The sequence below is a fragment of the Chiloscyllium plagiosum genome, chromosome 30 (assembly GCF_004010195.1).
Source record: "Chiloscyllium plagiosum isolate BGI_BamShark_2017 chromosome 30, ASM401019v2, whole genome shotgun sequence".
NCBI classification, from domain to species: domain Eukaryota; kingdom Metazoa; phylum Chordata; class Chondrichthyes; order Orectolobiformes; family Hemiscylliidae; genus Chiloscyllium; species Chiloscyllium plagiosum.
Window position 1 is genome coordinate 29,841,997 of NC_057739.1, and position 17,600 is coordinate 29,859,596.

The 17,600-nt window shown below is 37.5% G+C and overlaps 1 protein-coding gene across 4 annotated transcripts in view; it reads left to right on the forward strand.

Moving 5' to 3' along the window:
- The window catches only part of mvb12ba (multivesicular body subunit 12Ba), a 177,839-nt gene that overhangs the window by 89,445 nt on the left and 70,794 nt on the right, over positions 1-17,600 (forward strand). For all 4 annotated transcript variants that reach the window (XM_043720218.1, XM_043720217.1, XM_043720220.1 and 1 more), the window contains exon 7: positions 9,980-10,077. In XM_043720218.1, the coding sequence (XP_043576153.1) occupies positions 9,980-10,077 (98 nt within the window). The remainder of the gene's footprint in view (positions 1-9,979; positions 10,078-17,600) is intronic.

Below are 17,600 nucleotides of genomic sequence, written 5' to 3' on the forward strand. Positions count from 1 at the left end.
AATAATTTGTTTTTATTCAGTAATTGCTGTACTTTCCTATTGATCTTTGGAGGGTGGATTCTTCAGCTGCTAAGTCAGCTTTAATCTTCAATCATTTGAAGCCAAAAACTTGTGATATGGTCTTTATACATATTTGTAGATTGAAATACAATTAAGTTAGCTTTGGATGATTTAAGCTGTGCACAGTACTAGCAAACTACTGAGGGTATCTCAAAAGCAGTTTATCAGATGCTAACATAGTGAGTTTAACACTGTTCTCATCACATTGACCAATCTTGATCTAACATGCTTTGTATTTTTTTTCAGAATACATTGCAACACCATGTAGTATGTATTTCCGTTAATGTTGATCATTCTTGTTTATTTAAATGCAAAAATGATTTCGTGTGTGAAAAGATGATGAAAATCAGTGTACCACTGCCTCTAATTTAGGTTTTTCAAAAAAGGTCTAGTTTTATACTGCATTTCCTGAGTGTCAGATAAATTTTAACTGTTCATACTCCTAGATTAGAAACTTTTTGTGAAATTGCAGTGCTTGAGATAGTATTTAGCTCACTCATAATTGTATGATAGGAATGCAAATGAGATTTATTAGTTTAATGCGTTCACTGTCTCCATGGTTATGGAGCAACAGTGTTGAGAATGTGTCACATTGCATCCGTGAATTTGGTAAGAGTGTCAAAACATGGCTTCAATTAGTTCTCTCTAATTATGGCTCTAGAGATCTTGTAACAGTATAGATTCTTATTAAGAAACACTTATGGTGATATTTTGTGGATAAACAAGAAGAAATAACTTAGTTGTTGTAAAAATCTAAAATTAAGTAACCTACATAAAGAGAAATTGTTCAGGTTATAAATGGAAAGCAAAATACAAACAGAAAATGCTGAAAATACAGTTTGTCATCATTTAGAAAGAGGAAAGGTGAGCTAATTCTTCATGTGTAGTTTTGATTGGAAAGTCTAAACTTAGAGCATCCGTATGCTAATAGTCCTTTTTTACAGATTTTGAGCATTTGCAGGGCTATAAGAGAAAGGAATGGGGGTAATTGGATTTCCCTTTTCAGTAGGCTGAACGGTTTCGTGTGTGTTTTAGCTTAATGCATATAATACACGTCTGTTTAAAAGTTTGATTTAAATACTTCATGAGTAATACTGGAGCTAATGGAGCCAGTGATTTTTCACTGCCTTTATTAAGCAGTAACGTTATGCATTGAAATGTAGGAACGATTATGTCAGCAACTCTTGTCTATGGAAAGTGTAGAAAACAGTGAAATGTTATCCGTGTTGAAGATGCTGATTTGAAGTTGCTCTCTTTTTTTTTTACAGAGATAAAAATGTAGACACCATACAGCCATTTAACATACATTGATGAAGAATGATTTTTCAAAATATGTTTTAATTCTCTCAGCTTCAGACAAACTCTGTGGAGAACTGAAAGCTTGATATATTCTGACATGAATTCTTTTGAAAGCTGTCAAGCAAGCAAAGCACAGCCTTAACATTTGATGTTGGCTTTTAAATTTTTATCCATGGGCACCAAATTATGTTGGAAACTCTGTAGAAGTATTGTTTTCTTGAGACTGCAGGTGGGATGTCTTGGGTGCAGTGGTGAAGCTAGAGCTATTTGTATGGATGGAGACATGGAGTTCTGCAGATGCTGGAGATCAGAGTTGAGAATGTGTTGCTGGAAAAGCACAGGTCAGGCAGAATCCGAGGAGCAGGAAAATCAACGATTCGGGCCGGAGCCCTTCAGCTTTTCATCCAGCAACACGTTCTCAACTATTTGTATGTATTTTCAACTGGATTGTGACTAGATGTTAACATTCAAGTTTGATGATTTTTTTTGTATTCTTTACCAGCTACCTAAACAGTGTTTCACAAATCTCCACCTAGGGTGGTTAGATTATTTGATATGCATTTTCATTGTTATCACATGATTCAAGATGGTATGTCAGAGTTAGGGGTCATAAGGGTGGACAGAACAATTATAGGATTGATGCCTATTTTTGGTGCCTAATTGTACAATCTACAGAGTACCTTATTCTTTCCCCTCTAATTCAGAGTTGCTACTATAAATAAACACAGTTGCTCTGAGCAATCATTTCAATGAATTGGAGCTTTTTATTGAGGAAAAGGGCTTTGGCGGAATCTGAAATTTAAAAAAAACAGAACTTGCAGTGAAACACAGTAGTTCTGGCAGCAGCAGTTGTGGAGAGAGAAACAGAGATAACTTTTGAGTCCAATTTGACTCCTCTTCAGAGGAATCTATTTTGTCATACCTCAGAAAGTGTGCCTACTTAAGTTTGCAGTCCAGCGAGCTCATTATGTTCAGTGTTTAGTAGGTTTTAAGCCATATATATGTATTGGAGGAAAAAATTGTCATTTCATTGTCTCAAACAAAAAAAAAACACAAATCCATAACTATAGTGAAGATGTGCAATAAAATAGTCAGATTTCATGAACTTTTAAATTACACTAGAATTTCTGTGTCACTGATTTTGTAATGATTTGCACAATTTTTGCAATGTTCAGGAAGGAGAAAGGATTTTTGAGTGGTCACGTTGCAGGATTTTGTAGCTGTTAAATGTTGGTAGGTGTGTTTATGAATCTTGAATGACGCAAAGGGAATCTCAGTGCTCTGAATCCTACATAAATACTTCCCACGTTGGTGGCAACAGATGTAAAGTGGTGGTTATCAGTGACTGTTCAAACCCTGTGGGATTTCTGTTCTGATGTGATGAATACTTGTCTTTAACCAAGTTTGGCAGCCAAAATGCTATATATACTTTATATATGTAACTGCTCCTGTGTTATGTGGTATGGTTAAGTTCTCCGTACAAGAGGTGATTGAACTGTTCAAGCATTATTGTCTAATCATAATTTTGAACAATTGTAAAGTTGCGAGCAATAAGATTTTGTTGCCAACATGTGACAGACCATGAAATCTGCTTTAGCAGTGAAAATGAGGATTTAGTTTTAGTTGTATTGTCTAAAGTGGCCTTTCCTTCAGTAGAAAAACTGTAGTGTCTGAGATTTAAACTTTAGTTACAGATTTGCAAGTGCTTTTTAAAAAAAAGTCAATGAAGAGATAGATCAGGATGTCACTAAGTATTCCATTCCTGATATTGGCATATAAGATTGAAAACTTATTTGATTAATGCTAGTTACATTAACAATCTTTTCAATAGATTTAATTTTTGTTCTGGCATTTTTTGTGCATTCTTTTGATTCAGTTTAATCAGTGGAACTAATTTCATAGTATGAGTTTTCAAGTATATTTTCGCATCTTTAATCTTTCAGGAGTAGAAGGCAGGAATTTCTAGGTATGGTTTGTCCAGGAAGTGCTTTGTTTTCCCAGACTGCTGATTTTGTATTCTGACTAGTCCTACAATCAGTCTGAGTGATGGTATTGGTTCTAGTTCAGTTTAACAGTCCTCAGACTTGCAGACCAAAGTGCAGTGCAAAGGATTAATTTGAAATACTGAGCCTACCATTAAGGGGAATTATGTCACAGCGTCCCAATCCATAACTGTCATAACTTCGTGGTCCGCAAACACATGTATTTTTCTGATGTTTTGCAGTTTATGGAGTTGTTGCAACCCCTTGGTTTGCTCCCAATCCAACTAGTTTTAAGCATTCTAAATGAGTCTACTGACACATTGTCAACTTGGAGCTCGACAGTAACCCTAACGGAATCAACATCAACATCACTTTGTATGGGAGGTGCAAACAAATTATCTTGAGACTTGGGCACTGCTTGAATTTTTTTTTTTAAAATCAGAGCTGTGAAAACATCTTGTAAAATGGCCTGTGATTTAAATATCTAACAGATTTAAAGCCTGAAAATAGAATGATTTATTGGCCTAGTGAGCTTCAGATTTGCCAAGTGGATTGCATGAAGATAGTCTGCAGTTTCCCCTCCTAATTGGTTTCTTGATTTGACTGAACATGTATTATTTTACTTTTAAACTGCTGTATTCTGAAGTATCTTATTACTCTAACTGTACATAGTTCACAGTTAGAGAGCTAACCACTTTGCTATTTTCTTTTCAGCCCATTATGTAATATGCTAATTAAGCCCTCGTAGGAGTAGCAGTTGAGGGGTTAAACCCTATAATTATTCAAATCTTTCAGGCTTTTCTCCCAGTTTACGATAATTTGATGAGGAAGTTCACTGTAATTAAATATTCAAATTATGAATAAGTGTCAATATGGCTTCCTATAGCCTGGGAATGATGATTAATTGTATCCAAAACTCTAGTGGCTCCTCTAATCTGAGGCAAACCGTTGCTGTTGATTATTTCTGTGGAATGCTTGCCATGTTTTTTGTTTTAGAATTTAGCCTGGTAATTGATTTGCCATATGTTGCACAAGTGCAGGTATTTAGAAGATGTGTATTTGAAGAACTCTGGGAATTTTTAATTGTAATGTTCATTTTTATTGTGGCAGGCAATTCTTAAATTATTTTTCTCCACCCTACTCTAAAATACTCATTTGGCACTTAAAAGCTGTAGCAGTTGAATTACTGTTGCATGCCTATGCTATAGATTTTTTTCAAGTATGAAGTTACCATTATAATGGCAGTTTTGCATGTAGTTTTGGAGGTACATTAGTAGAAGGTAGCGCTGTAGCTCAGGCATTCAGATCCAGATCTGAATTCTAAATTCAGAAGAAACAAACTGAGACTGCCTCTGGGAGGCTTTGAGGTAGCAGTTAGGTTTCACATCAGTGGAGTATAACTGGGTAGTTCAGTCTCGAGCTGAGTTTAAATGCTCAATGGATCATTAACCTTTTGATGGCTTTATAATAATTTTTAAACTTCATATTATACCAAGCAGATTCACCTCATGAGCCTTTCTCTAGTGTTAGTACCCACAGCAGGAAATTATGTGTTCTCCTTGGTAGTCGACTACTCTGAAAGCAGTGGTGCAAACAACTGCAGGCCTTCTTTGGTGGTGATTGGTCCAGGTTACAGTTTGTGATTTTAATTTAGTACCTCAGTTGAGGGTCAGGAAAGGGGCGGTTGGTAGAGTGAGATGGCAAGCGGTGAGCAAGAGCTAAGGAGAGAGACTTGAAGGCTTTTGAGCCAGTTGGGTTCAAGACAGCCAATAGGTTTTTAATGTAAATCTTACAGATCAGGAACACAGCATATGCTGATAACATATTTTCTTCTGGAGAAGTTATTTTCATTTTATTCATTTTTATTTGGCATACCATTGTTTTCGGCACATGCTAATAGCCCTAAATAAGGGAAGGCTGTATTTAAATCTCAATGATTTGTCAAGGAAACCAATTGTTACACAATTGATTATATTCTGCCAGTATTGATCACTATAATATGATGGACTTCTACCTATTCGGAATTAAGTAACCAAGCATTTTCAGAACTGTCAGCCTTTGTAAGACTGTCTGGTTGGTTTTGTTGATCACATTCTTGAGCTTGGACCAGAAGCTTTGGGTTTCAGCCCAAAGTGATGATCTGACTTTATAATCTAAGCTGATGCTTTACTCCTGTACTGAGGAAGTGGTGCACTTTCGGTGGCACTGTCATTGGATGAAATGTTTTAACTGAGTCTCTATGTATCTCATTTGATAGTTTTGGTGAACCATAAAGGTCTTGTTATTTCAAGTATTGGCGTACTTTTCAGTGTTATTGAAAACAAGTGAAGTGATTCTTGGTGTTTGTAATATCTTGCTGCACACAAAATAGACACTCTGCTCATACTTGCCGTACTATTTCAAAGTAGTTTGTTGTATGTGAATTATTTTGGAACAATGCTGAACTGATAAGTTGCTATATAATGCAACTCCTCAACTGTGACCACATTGCATTTGGATCTAACCATTTTGCCTGATGTAACAAGGAAAATGTTGTTCCTTGCAATCATGTGTTGAATGTCCTGGCTACTTTTTGTGGTGATGCTGCTCGTATAATGTTGGGTGCAACATTACCATGCAGGTACACTTATTGTAAGAGAATGCCTCATTGAACGTGTGAAATCTTTAAATTGTTTTGTTTGAAATGTTGTTAACACCGCACAGAGTCATTTGTAGATTTTTATTTTTTGTTTAAATATGAATTGTATCTGTGGAGAGTATTTTAAACTCTTCAATATTTGGGTTAAATGTTAGCCATTATGGGTGTGTCATGATAACAGACAAATTTTAAGGTGAAGAATGATCATTTATGAGATTTATGTGACTTCCTTGTTAACTTCGCAACACTCTTTATGGATCTATGCTTTTTAGGTGATTTCTGCAAAAGTGACTTTTTTAACATTGCTTATATATATTTTGTGACATTCCTGCAAGTGTCAGTATTTAGCATAAAAAATGTCTGTGGTAAACATGGCATTTAAATTGAGCTTTTGTGTCTTTACAAACTGCAGGATGTCATAGAGTCATGCAGTATTCAAGTGCTTTACTGCTAAATAAGTATCTCCTTTTGTTTCTTATATGCAACACAACTTTGATCTCCCACCCTAGGTCCTAAAAATAATGATGAAATAAATAACAAGGTAACAGCCTGTTTATTGATTGTTGGCATAAATTAATGAGGACAATAAGCTAACTCCTCTTCAAGAACTGTCGTGGGATTTTTATATAAACCTAAGTCTGCAGACAGGGTATTGGCTTAATGTCTGAATAAGAAGCATTATGGGTAATCCACGATTGAGGAAGGGGAAAAATTATGCTTGTAAGAGGTGCTGTTTTTGTGAGGTGTTTTTGTGAGGTATTTTCAGCATTGGAGCAGATATCCTCAAATTCTAGGAGCAACAATCACTGTTTTATAAGCTCTTGCATTGTTTTGGAACTTTTTGGGGGAAAAAAAATCAAGACAATGACTCTTTTAAAAAAAGGAGGAAGGGAGAGAAAGGCGGTGACCACATGGTGGGAAGTGAATCAACAGAGAAAGAAACCTACACTTATGTCTGACCCAGCAGTAAACCTTCACATGTACTGTCTCTGCTTTTTGTCTTTAAGTACAGGTCATTCTGCTATGACATATGTTTTAATGCAAATTCACTGTAACGCGATTGCCAAATTGAGGGGCAATGTTTCTAAAGCATGAACTTCGCCAACACTTAAGCACAGTTTCTAAAGTGCAATTTTTCTATAATGTGGGGTTACACAAGAACACAGCAATCTCATTATAGAGGAACTACATGTACCTTTTGGGCATCAGAGTTCATCGAAGAAAAATAAGCAAACAGTGAAATTCACAGCTGTCATGTATGTGTGCAATGAACTGCCAGAGGAAGTGGTGGAGGCTGGTTCAGTTACAATATTTAAGAGGCTTTTATGGGTGTATGAATAGGAAGAGTTTAGAGGGATATGGGCCAAATGCTGGCGAATGGGACTACATTTATAGGATATCTGGTTGGCATGGTTGAGTTGGACTGAAGGGTGTGTTTCTGTGTTGTTTCTCTGAGTCTATGACTCTAAGAGATCATTTCTGGCAATGCAGCACTCAGAGGACCATACTGAAGTGTCAGTCTGGGTTCAATTGTCCAATTTCTGAAGTGAGGTTTAAACCCATTGTCTTCTGACTTCAGAGGTGCCACCATTGAGGTGAAGTTTATTTTAAGTGGAGGTACACAAAAAAACTCCATTTTGTACATTTGAAATGAGAATTTTTATTTTAAAAGAATTGTCAGTTGGATTTTGTTTTTAAATGCTATTGGCTTGCAGCTTCCAAGCAACGGGACATGTTTAAAGTCATCACATTTGTCAACTGTGTCAAAGGCTGCTTTCAGTACCAGAAAACTGGAACAATCCTTTCACAAAGATATTAATGGAAAGGAAATGTTCATTAACGCTAGCAATTGGCCTCTTGAGATTGATGCCAGCTTTTTAAAATTCACAAGCAACCTGTGCTCAGTCTTCAACCATGCAAGTTTAAATTAATGGGATGAGAGGAACCTAAGACATACCTGAGAAAATATCGTATGACGCATATCATTGGGGAGAGAGTGGTTTTTCACAAAAATTAGCTGCTGGTTTTCAAAATCCTATCTTTTTTCAAGATTAATTAACGCATCCTTTTTATGCATTTGTTTTAAAAGCAGTTAGATTTCCTTTTAAAACTAAATGTCACGTGCTTTCTTTTGATGAATTCATGGAGATTGTGCTAACAGTAAAAATGTACATTTTCATCTAATTTTTATGATCTTTATGGGCTTATCTTCTAAACTTAGTATACATTGATTTTTGATTCTCAATTTTTGAAGTCAAATGGTAAGAGTTTCATTGATGCTCTGTAGATGTAGGACTTTTGAAGGTTGACAAAGATTCTTTTTTAAAGTTACATAATAATGTATCGTGCTGATGAATGGGCAAAAAATAAATCTTTTACCAGGCTTTAAAACATAACATGATGTTAGCTTGCCACTCAGTATTACCTGTCAAATTAGCTTGGGCAAATTTTAATAAAAATCCTGATGGAGTGAAAACACCAAATGAAATACATTGCACGTAACCTCATTGTGCTAGACCCTTTAACTCTTAGAATTAATTTAACTTTGTAAAATGTTTATTTTCTGAGGTTTGCAAGATTAGTTTGAAATTTGTCTCCACCATTATCCTCCTTATGCTTTGACTTGAGCCTTTTTAATTTCCTGGATTATGTCTGTTGTATGAATATTTTAATATAGTACTTATTTAGTTTGACTAGAGACTTAATGCCATCTCATGTTCAGAAACAAATAAATATTCTAATTTAAAATTTGCACAGAAGTATTGGATTTAAAACTGGCACCTCATGCACACTTGATCTTACTGATTACACCTTTAATAGCTTCTGTGGTTTTCATAGCACACAAGTATTTTCATAGGCTTTGAAGTACTTTTGGAACATAGTCCTCATTGCAATGATAGGGAATCATGGCAACCAATTCATATATGACAAGATCCCACAAACAGCTGTAAAAGAAACTGTCAAATACTGTAGTTCAGTGATTATGCTAGAGAGTTCACTGTCAGTCTCGGTACAGTCCTCTACTAGATTACTATTAGAATCATAATATCGTATGGAATTATAAAACCCCTATAATGGAAAGAGGCCATTCAGCCCATCGAGTCCATGCTGACTCTTTGAAGGGCATCTCACCCTGTCCCATAACCCTGCATTTCCCATGGCTAATCCACTTAGCCTGCACATTCCTGGACGCTATTTAGCAATTGTACCGTGGCCAACCCACCTAACCTGCACACCTTTGGATTGTAGGAGGAAACCGGAGTACCTGGCAGAAGCCCATGCAGATAAGTGGAGAATGTTCAGACTCCACACACGGTTGCTAGAGGCTGGAATCGAATCCAGTCCCTGGCACTGAGGCAATAGTGCTAATCACTATGCCACCATGCTGCCCCTATGAAATTGCTGACTTACACTTAAAATGTGTATATCATGTGCCTACTATGAAATTATTTACATAAATTTGAGAAAGTATGGAGGAATTTGGTATAAAGGCTCAAGTAACAGTATATCAATGTGATAGTGTCCCAATATCTGGGTTAGATAATCTAGGTTCAAGTTCCACTTGCTCCAGAGGTGTGTCATATCAGGTTCTGAGCAGGCTAATTAAAAGTACTTATCAATCCCTTTGTATGGTGCTAAGTTATTGACCTATATTGCGTGCTTAAGTGCCTGTAGGGTGTTTGGAATTCACTCTTTTGCCTCGAAATTAAGAATGATTAGAACTAGCACCTTGGCTCTTCCTTTGCCTCCTTTTAAAAGATAGATTATAGCAACTTCTCTATATTGTGACTTAGTCATTGTGATCATGTAAAATTACACTATTTCAAGGGCAAATGATCTAACGCACTGCTCTTATTTATTTCCGTTTTGAAGACCTTTTTTATAACCTTCAGTAGTTATCAAGAAATAACTACTTATTTGCTTTTAAAGACAGAAAAAGGCCAGAAGGACTTGTAGCTTGAAACTGTCTACTAATTTGATGATTTTTGTCTTAATTCAGGCACATATCCCTGACACTTCCAGCTAGCTTCCGAGGTAAGATGCATGGCACAAGACCTGACTTTGAACACCAGACCTCCAACCTATACGCTATATCAGGTGAGTGTTACAACATGTGGAAACCCAGCACCAAAATGCTCCAGTTTCAGATTAAACACTATTATGTATCATATTAACATATTTTGGAACTATTGTTTTTAGTGGCACAAATCTAAAAATAAACTTGCAATACCATTATCTAGCTCGAGTTCCCAGGTGTCATGAAGTCACCTGAAGACATTAATGTGATGTAATGTAAATCATATCCAGCTGCTTCCTTTTCATTGCTCACCCTTTTGACCTCGAGTGCCAAAGGGTTTTTTTGTATCCATATTTCTAGTGAATATTTGTATACAAAAATTAAGGTGACAGAGGATTATGTTTTATTATATACAGTTCCTTTACCTTATTTTCAGACTTCCTTATTTGCTCTCAGTATTACTGATTTGAACCTTTCAGCTGTCAAGCGTAAGACTATTTTGCACATGTTTCTCTTAAAAAAAAGTAGTTTGTTCCTATGTTCTGAAAAGCAATCTGGCAATTTTAGGAATGCCTTGTATTGTCTTCTCTGCAAGACTAACAAGTAAATGAATTCTGAACTGTCAGGCTCCTATTTGGATTGCACAGGTATAAAAGGTAAAGTGTTTAGGGCATAACTAGCTGAGTGCTTAACAAATGGAGGTGAAAAATTAACTATTTGATCTGATCTTTGGATTTTTAAAGAAATTATATTTATTCAGCAAATTCTATGTTTTGGTGATTATGATGTTTTTCTAACTTGACCTTTATTCCAAGTTTTCATATGCTGTCAAGGATTGGAGCATAACTGTTTAAACTATTGGGTTTTACACTCGAAAGATTCTTGAAGAATTTAAAAAACCATATTTTTCTAAGAAGTTTACTTGATTTTAATAAGTGTCCTGGTTCCATTCACTTCTAAGGCTGGGGGGTGGGGAGTTGTTAATAGCTGAAACTTTGTAAATTAACAGGTTTACCATTAATCATATGTTTTATATTTGTTACTATGGTGATGTTGACAGGTGGGCAGGTTTATTCTTGAAAAAACATGTGGGTGCTGTCAGGCATCAGGAAGCAGGTTTGTTGGGATTGATGAATTGCCTGCTCCCTTGATTAAGCCTTCAGTCACTCGCAACAGCAAAACCAGGAACAGGATTTGGAATAGAATGTGTCAAATTCATTTGGTTCCAGGTTGTTGCAGATGTTGGAGCTAGTGTCATATATTAACAAAAAAAATGTGAATTTTGACACTTCTCCTGTTTGTGCATTATTTGCTTATTGGCAGGCATAGTGAAAAATATTGAAACCTTGGATCTGTCTCCTCTCGATTCAAGCTGTGCTTGGAATTCTGTCGTTACTGGGAGGCATGGATCGTATCATGAAAGAACAGACCAATAGTTTTCAAACTGGTGTGGAGTTTTTTAGTTGAAAAAAAATTGATAGAACTCTTTTAGTCGGTGTTCTTTTCATGCCAGGTATGTGCCATAACCATCTAATTAATATAATTAGGTCTAATCCTTTCTTCTTTGAAGAAACTGTGACTTGCTCGCTTTTTAAAGAAGCATTATCAATTCATAAATTGAAAGGCTTTTTAAGCTGTGGTATCAGAACTGTTTAGCTAGTAGGATGACGATTTATAATTTGCCTGACATGCAGTTTCTGCCTGCAGCCTAAATTGCACATATAGCAAGTGAATACAGTCCCATCAGTCTTTGACAGTCTCAGATAAAATTTAAGAAATGATTTTGTTTGGGTTCCTCTCGTCTCCTTTGTGGAAGCCCTGCCCCTTGAATTGTATCAAAGCCTTATTCCAAACTATTTATTAAAATATCACTCTCCACTGAACATTATATCGTGCTCCTCTCCACGCATGATGTCTGGCTCCTACTCCTTTGTCTTCATGCTGTTTCCTTGATAACAGTTACAATGCTGCAGGGGAAAAGGCTCTTTTCTTTTGGACTGAAAGAGGTAAGGAAGGTTAAAAAGTGAAGAAAGGGAGAATAGAAAAGAGAAATTTAAGAAATGAAAGCTGAGAATGAAAGAGAACAACACTGAAGGAGAACAAAAAAACAAATGAAGTGAAGGGGAGCAACATACAGAATTGGAGGACTTGAAGAGAGAAAATTGAGAGGTGGGGAGAAAAGGAAATGAAGGTTATTTGTATTTTTGCAGAGCTACAACTAAGAATGTTCAGATAAGGAGAAAAGAGGTTTGAGTCTGTTCCATAAAGTCTCTGAGAATCACTGAATCAGATTGTTGGTTCAAAGCAACCTGAGTAAAAGGACTTCATGATAGGATTTAGAGTCATAGAGATGTACAGCATTGAAACAGACCCTTTGGTCCAACGCGTCCATGCCGACCAGATATCCCAACCCAATCTAGTCCCACCTGCCAGCACCCGGCCCATATCCCTCCAAACCCTTCCTATTCATATACCCATCCAATTTCTTCAGACCTAACCTCCGTTTTCTCAGTGGTTGTGCGCAGGAAATACCTCTGAGAATGGCAAGACTTTTCATTGATGCATAACCTACCATGGTCGATAAACAGCTGAGAGTGACACATATGAAGTTCTTAAAATGTGCATTCTTATACAGGCTAATTTGCAGAGAGCAGCTATTTCAAAACAGTTGCAAAAAATGTCTGTTCACTATCACTATTAAGACCGTGCCTTTTTCCTCTGAATTGCTACTATAAGCAGAAGAAGTGGACTTATCTTTTAGCTGCCATACATCTCTTTTGATAGTGAATCCTGTATGCTATTCCGCTGTCCCTGTTTCCACTATTACATTATCAATTTTCCTATGATATCAGCATGAACTGACTTAATTCAAACACTCTTCGCTATGGACAATGGTCAATGGTTCCCAAATTTGGCAGTGCTGGTTAGGTTTATTAGTAGATGGAGTAGCAACACACAGTAAACATTGATTTGATTTTAAGTCACCTTTTGAGCCAAGTTGCCAGTTTCATTCAAAGCTCTTGTCTAATTGAAGTTTTAATGCAACTAGTAGCTCTTTAATTGAAGGGTCAGCATACTGTTACTAATTAAAAACTGCAGATTTTTTTTGTGGTAAATGTTTTGAGTAGTATATGTTTCCACAGCTTCTACAGCACAAATAATTAGCCACTTTATTGCTCCATAAATTACATATTTTTCAAAGGACTAAAATGACACAAACATATATTGGTTTCAACGGGTTTTTACAACCAATAACTGTAACAGCTGTCTCATACTCCATCAATATGAGACATTAAAGCATTATTGCTCAAGGAATTTATTAAGAAATGCATTCTCCACTGTAAAATCTCCCAAAATGACGCACATAAACCTCTGTACTGCTGAGTTGAGCTCAATATATGTCAATTTGTTAAAGACACCCATTCTAAAAAAATAATTATGCAAACTATCAGCTAAACAGTAGGTTATCAAAAACGGCTTTCCATGTGAAAATCGCTGAAATTGTGCAGCTTGTGCATAGAAATATTTTATCAGAAACCCATGTGTAAAAACCATATTAAGAGAATTTATTGTAGATTGCACCTGCACATTATTCTCAGCTTACCATTTTGAATTAAAATGTTTCTAATAAAAAGAAAAATGTCTGCTTCAAGTTCCAACTTGGGATGATGACCTCAGCTGGAGATGACCATTCTCCACAATGTATTCAATCTTTCTTTAGGGAGAGATGATTATCCTGCACTTGACTATGAATGGGAAGGGTTTGGAGGGATATGGGCTGGGTGCTGGCAGGTGGGACTAGATTGGTTGGGATATCTGATTGGCATGGACAGGTTAGACCAAAGGGTCTATTTCCATACTGTACAACTCTATGACTCAAAAGCGATAATTTTATCAACAGTGGACACTGAATTTGTGTCTCGAATTACCATGGACTGGAACTAATGCTTGAAGTGACTGTGCCACCAAACCGCTTTGTTTAAAAAATAGTCTAGAAAACTATGGCTGAAATTTGTTGTGAATCTGGTTCATCTGAGATACATGGACAGACGTTAACATAGGATCTATAAATGGCTAGGAAATACATGTCCATAATGTCTTTGAATCTATAGCTCAGTTTCACTGGAAGGTCTCTCCAGGGAGCTTTTGCTACTAAATTGTGGAACTCAAAGTGGCATCCTTTGGGAACATTTATTTCCCATTGTCAAATAAAGCTTTCTGCTTCCGCTACGTAACTATTTTTGGACTCTAAGTTTTTTTGTAAAATCTCTAAAAGGTAGGACTACTGAGCTAAATGCTGCAGATGCTGGAAGTTTGATTCAGAATTTGAAAGAAATTATCTCAGTTAAAACCTGTTACAAAGGCAGAGAGAAAATGACAAAAGGAAGGAAAATCTGTGTTAAGGTGAATGGCAGGAAAAATACAATCATAAAAGGGGTAATGGAGCAAGTCTAAAGGAGGTGATAATGAAATAAATAAAGGAACAAAAAATTGGACTGGAATCTAGAGGTGGTGTAAGTGGGAAAAGCTAAATCAATACAAACAGTGGTTGCTCAGAAATAAAATAGAGGCAGAGAGTATGATCTGAAATTATTGGAACTCAATCACGAGACTGAGATTGTCACAGCCAGATCTTCTTTTGATTGGGGCTATGTGGAAAATTGCCGAGGTATTTTCTGTACCCAAAAACAGGACAAATCCAAACCAGCCAGTTAACACCCCTTCAGTCTACACTCAATCATCAAGCAATGGAAAGTGTCATCAACAGTGCTATCAAGCAGCACATGCTCAGCAATAACCTGTCAATGTCATTACCATCACTGAATCTCTGCTATCAATGTCCTGGGGCTACCATTGATCAGAAGCTCAACTGGACTCATTGTATAAATTCACTGGCGACAAGAGAAGGTCAGAGGCTAGGAATACTGCAGTAAGTAACTCACTCCCTGACTCCCCAAAGCCACTCCAACATCTGCAAGGCAAATAAAAAGGAGTGTGATTAAATACTCCACATTTGCCTGGAGGAGTGCAGCTCTAACAATATTCAAGAAGCTTTACACAAACCATGACAAAGCGGCCTTCTTAATTGGCACCATATTCACCCTCTCCAGCACCGATGTTCAGTAGTAGTAATAGTGTGTACTAACAACAAGATGCATTGCTGAAATTCTCCAAATGTTCTCAGACAGCACCCTCCGAACCCATGACCACTTCCATTTGGAAGGATAAGAGCTGCAGGTACATGGGAATACCAGCCTGCAAGTTCTCCCCAACCCACTCACCATCCTGGTTTGGAAATAGTTTGCCATTGTCAATGGGTCAAAATCCTGGAATTTCCTCCCCAACAGTATTGTGGATCTACCTACATCATATGGACTGAAGCGGTTTAAGATGGCAGATCACCACCTTCTCGAGGAATGGGCAATAATTGCCGGCCAGCCTTCTACACCCATGTTTATTTAATAAAAAACAAAAGCACGACACCAAGAACTAATGAATCCAAGTGGAGTGGAGAGGGAATTTAAGATGATACAGTGACTGAAAGCCAAAGGCTGTATTTCTGAACTAAGTCGGGGCTTCCTGCAAAGAGATATCTCAACCTGTATTTGTTACTCATTCCCCAACCCACCCCTGTGTAAAAATGAAAGGCACAATGCACTGCATTGAAAGATGTAGAAGTAAATATAGAAGTGAAATGAATGTTCAGGACCTTGGACAGTGAGAATGCTGGCAATTAGAGTCACAGAAATGTATAGGATGAAAACAGCCCTTCAGTCCACATTGTACATGCCAACCAGATATCCTAACCTAGTCTAGTCCAATTTGCCAGCACTTGGCCCATAATCCTTCTAAACCCTTCCTATTCATATACTCAGCCAGATGTCTTTTAAATATCATAATAGTACCAGCCTCCACCACTTCCTCTGGAGTTCATTCCATACATGTACCACTTTCTGCATGAAAATGTTGCCCCTTAGGTCTCTTTTAAATTTTTCCCCTCTCACTCTAACTTTATGCCCTCTAGTTCTGGACTCCCCCACCCCAGGAAAAAGACTTTGTCTATTTATCCTAACCATGCCCCTCATGATTTTATAAACTTCGATAAACTTCCGGCACTCCAGGGAAACAGTCCCAGTCTATTCAGTCTCTGCCTGTAGCTCAAATCCTCCATTCCTGACAACATGCTTGTAAATTAGATTATTTACAGTATGGAAACAGGCCCTTCGGCCCAACAAGTCCACACCGACCCGCCGAAGCGCAACCCCCCCACCCCCTCAGACCCATTCCCCTACATTTACCGCTTCACCTAACATTACGGGCAATTTAGCATAGCCAATTCATCTAACCTGCACATTTTTGGACTGTGGGGGGGAAACCGGAGCACCCAGAGGAAACCCACGCAGACACTGGGAGAATGTGCAGACTCCGCACAGTCAGTCACCTGAGGCAGGAATTGAACCCGGGTCTCTGGCGCTATGAGGCAGTAGTGCTAACCACTGTGCCACCGTGCTGTCCACTAATCTTTTCTGAACCCTTTCAAGTTTCACAACATCCTTCCAAAAGGAAGGAGACCAGAATTGTATGCAATATTCCAAAAGGGGTCTAACCAATGTCTTGTACAGCCGCAACATGACGTCCCAACTCCTATACACCGGGCTCTGACCAATAAAGGATAGCATACAAAATGCCTCCTTCACTATCCTATCTACCTGTGACTCCACTTTCAAGGATCTATGAACCTGCACTCCAAGGTCTCTTTGTTCAGCAACACTCCCTATAACCTTACCATTCAGTGTATAAGTCTTGCTCTGATTTTGTTTTCCATAATGCAGTACCTCATATTTATCTAAATTAAACTTCATCTGCCACTCCTCAAACTCGCTAACTATACCTCCTATGTTCACATCTAAATGATTCATATAAATGACAAAAAGCAGTGGGCCCAGCACCGATCCTTGTGGCCCTGACTTTCTTGGTAAACAGGCCATGAAGAACATTTTGGGATATTTTGAGTTGACCAAGATATCTGGGAAGGAACAATCATTTTAGAATGCTCAGAGGAGGAAATAGAAGTGATGGCAGATAGAATGAAGTGTGTTTGCTGAATGTTGGAAACTGTCAGGATATGGGTTAAATACAGGGGGAGCTCAGTTTAGTTCTGGCAGGGAGGAGGATCTTTGTGAGAACAGCGTGTCTCAATCCCATTTCCATTTCCAGCCAACCAATAGTCCTATGATCCTCAACTAAGGAAAAGTAAATTGAGAGAAACTCTTATGAAAGGTTGTTTCATCACAAGGCATATTACAGGTCCTTCTGCTATAACATGCATTTCGTTAACACAAATTTGCTATAACATGATTCACGCTGTTTTTCTAAAGTGCAAACTTTGAAAATCTGTGTTGGCTGTAATCTAATTACATTGCCAACACTTTAAGCGCTGTTTTAAGGGCGACTTTTCTATAACACAGGGGTTGCACAAGAATGCAACCATTGTGTTATAGAAGAACTACCTGTACTGAGAAACTGGGAGTGCAGAATAGAGATACTGCAGGAAATGGGGTGGGAGGAATTGTAGCCAAGGTAATTGAGAGTGTCAGTGAGC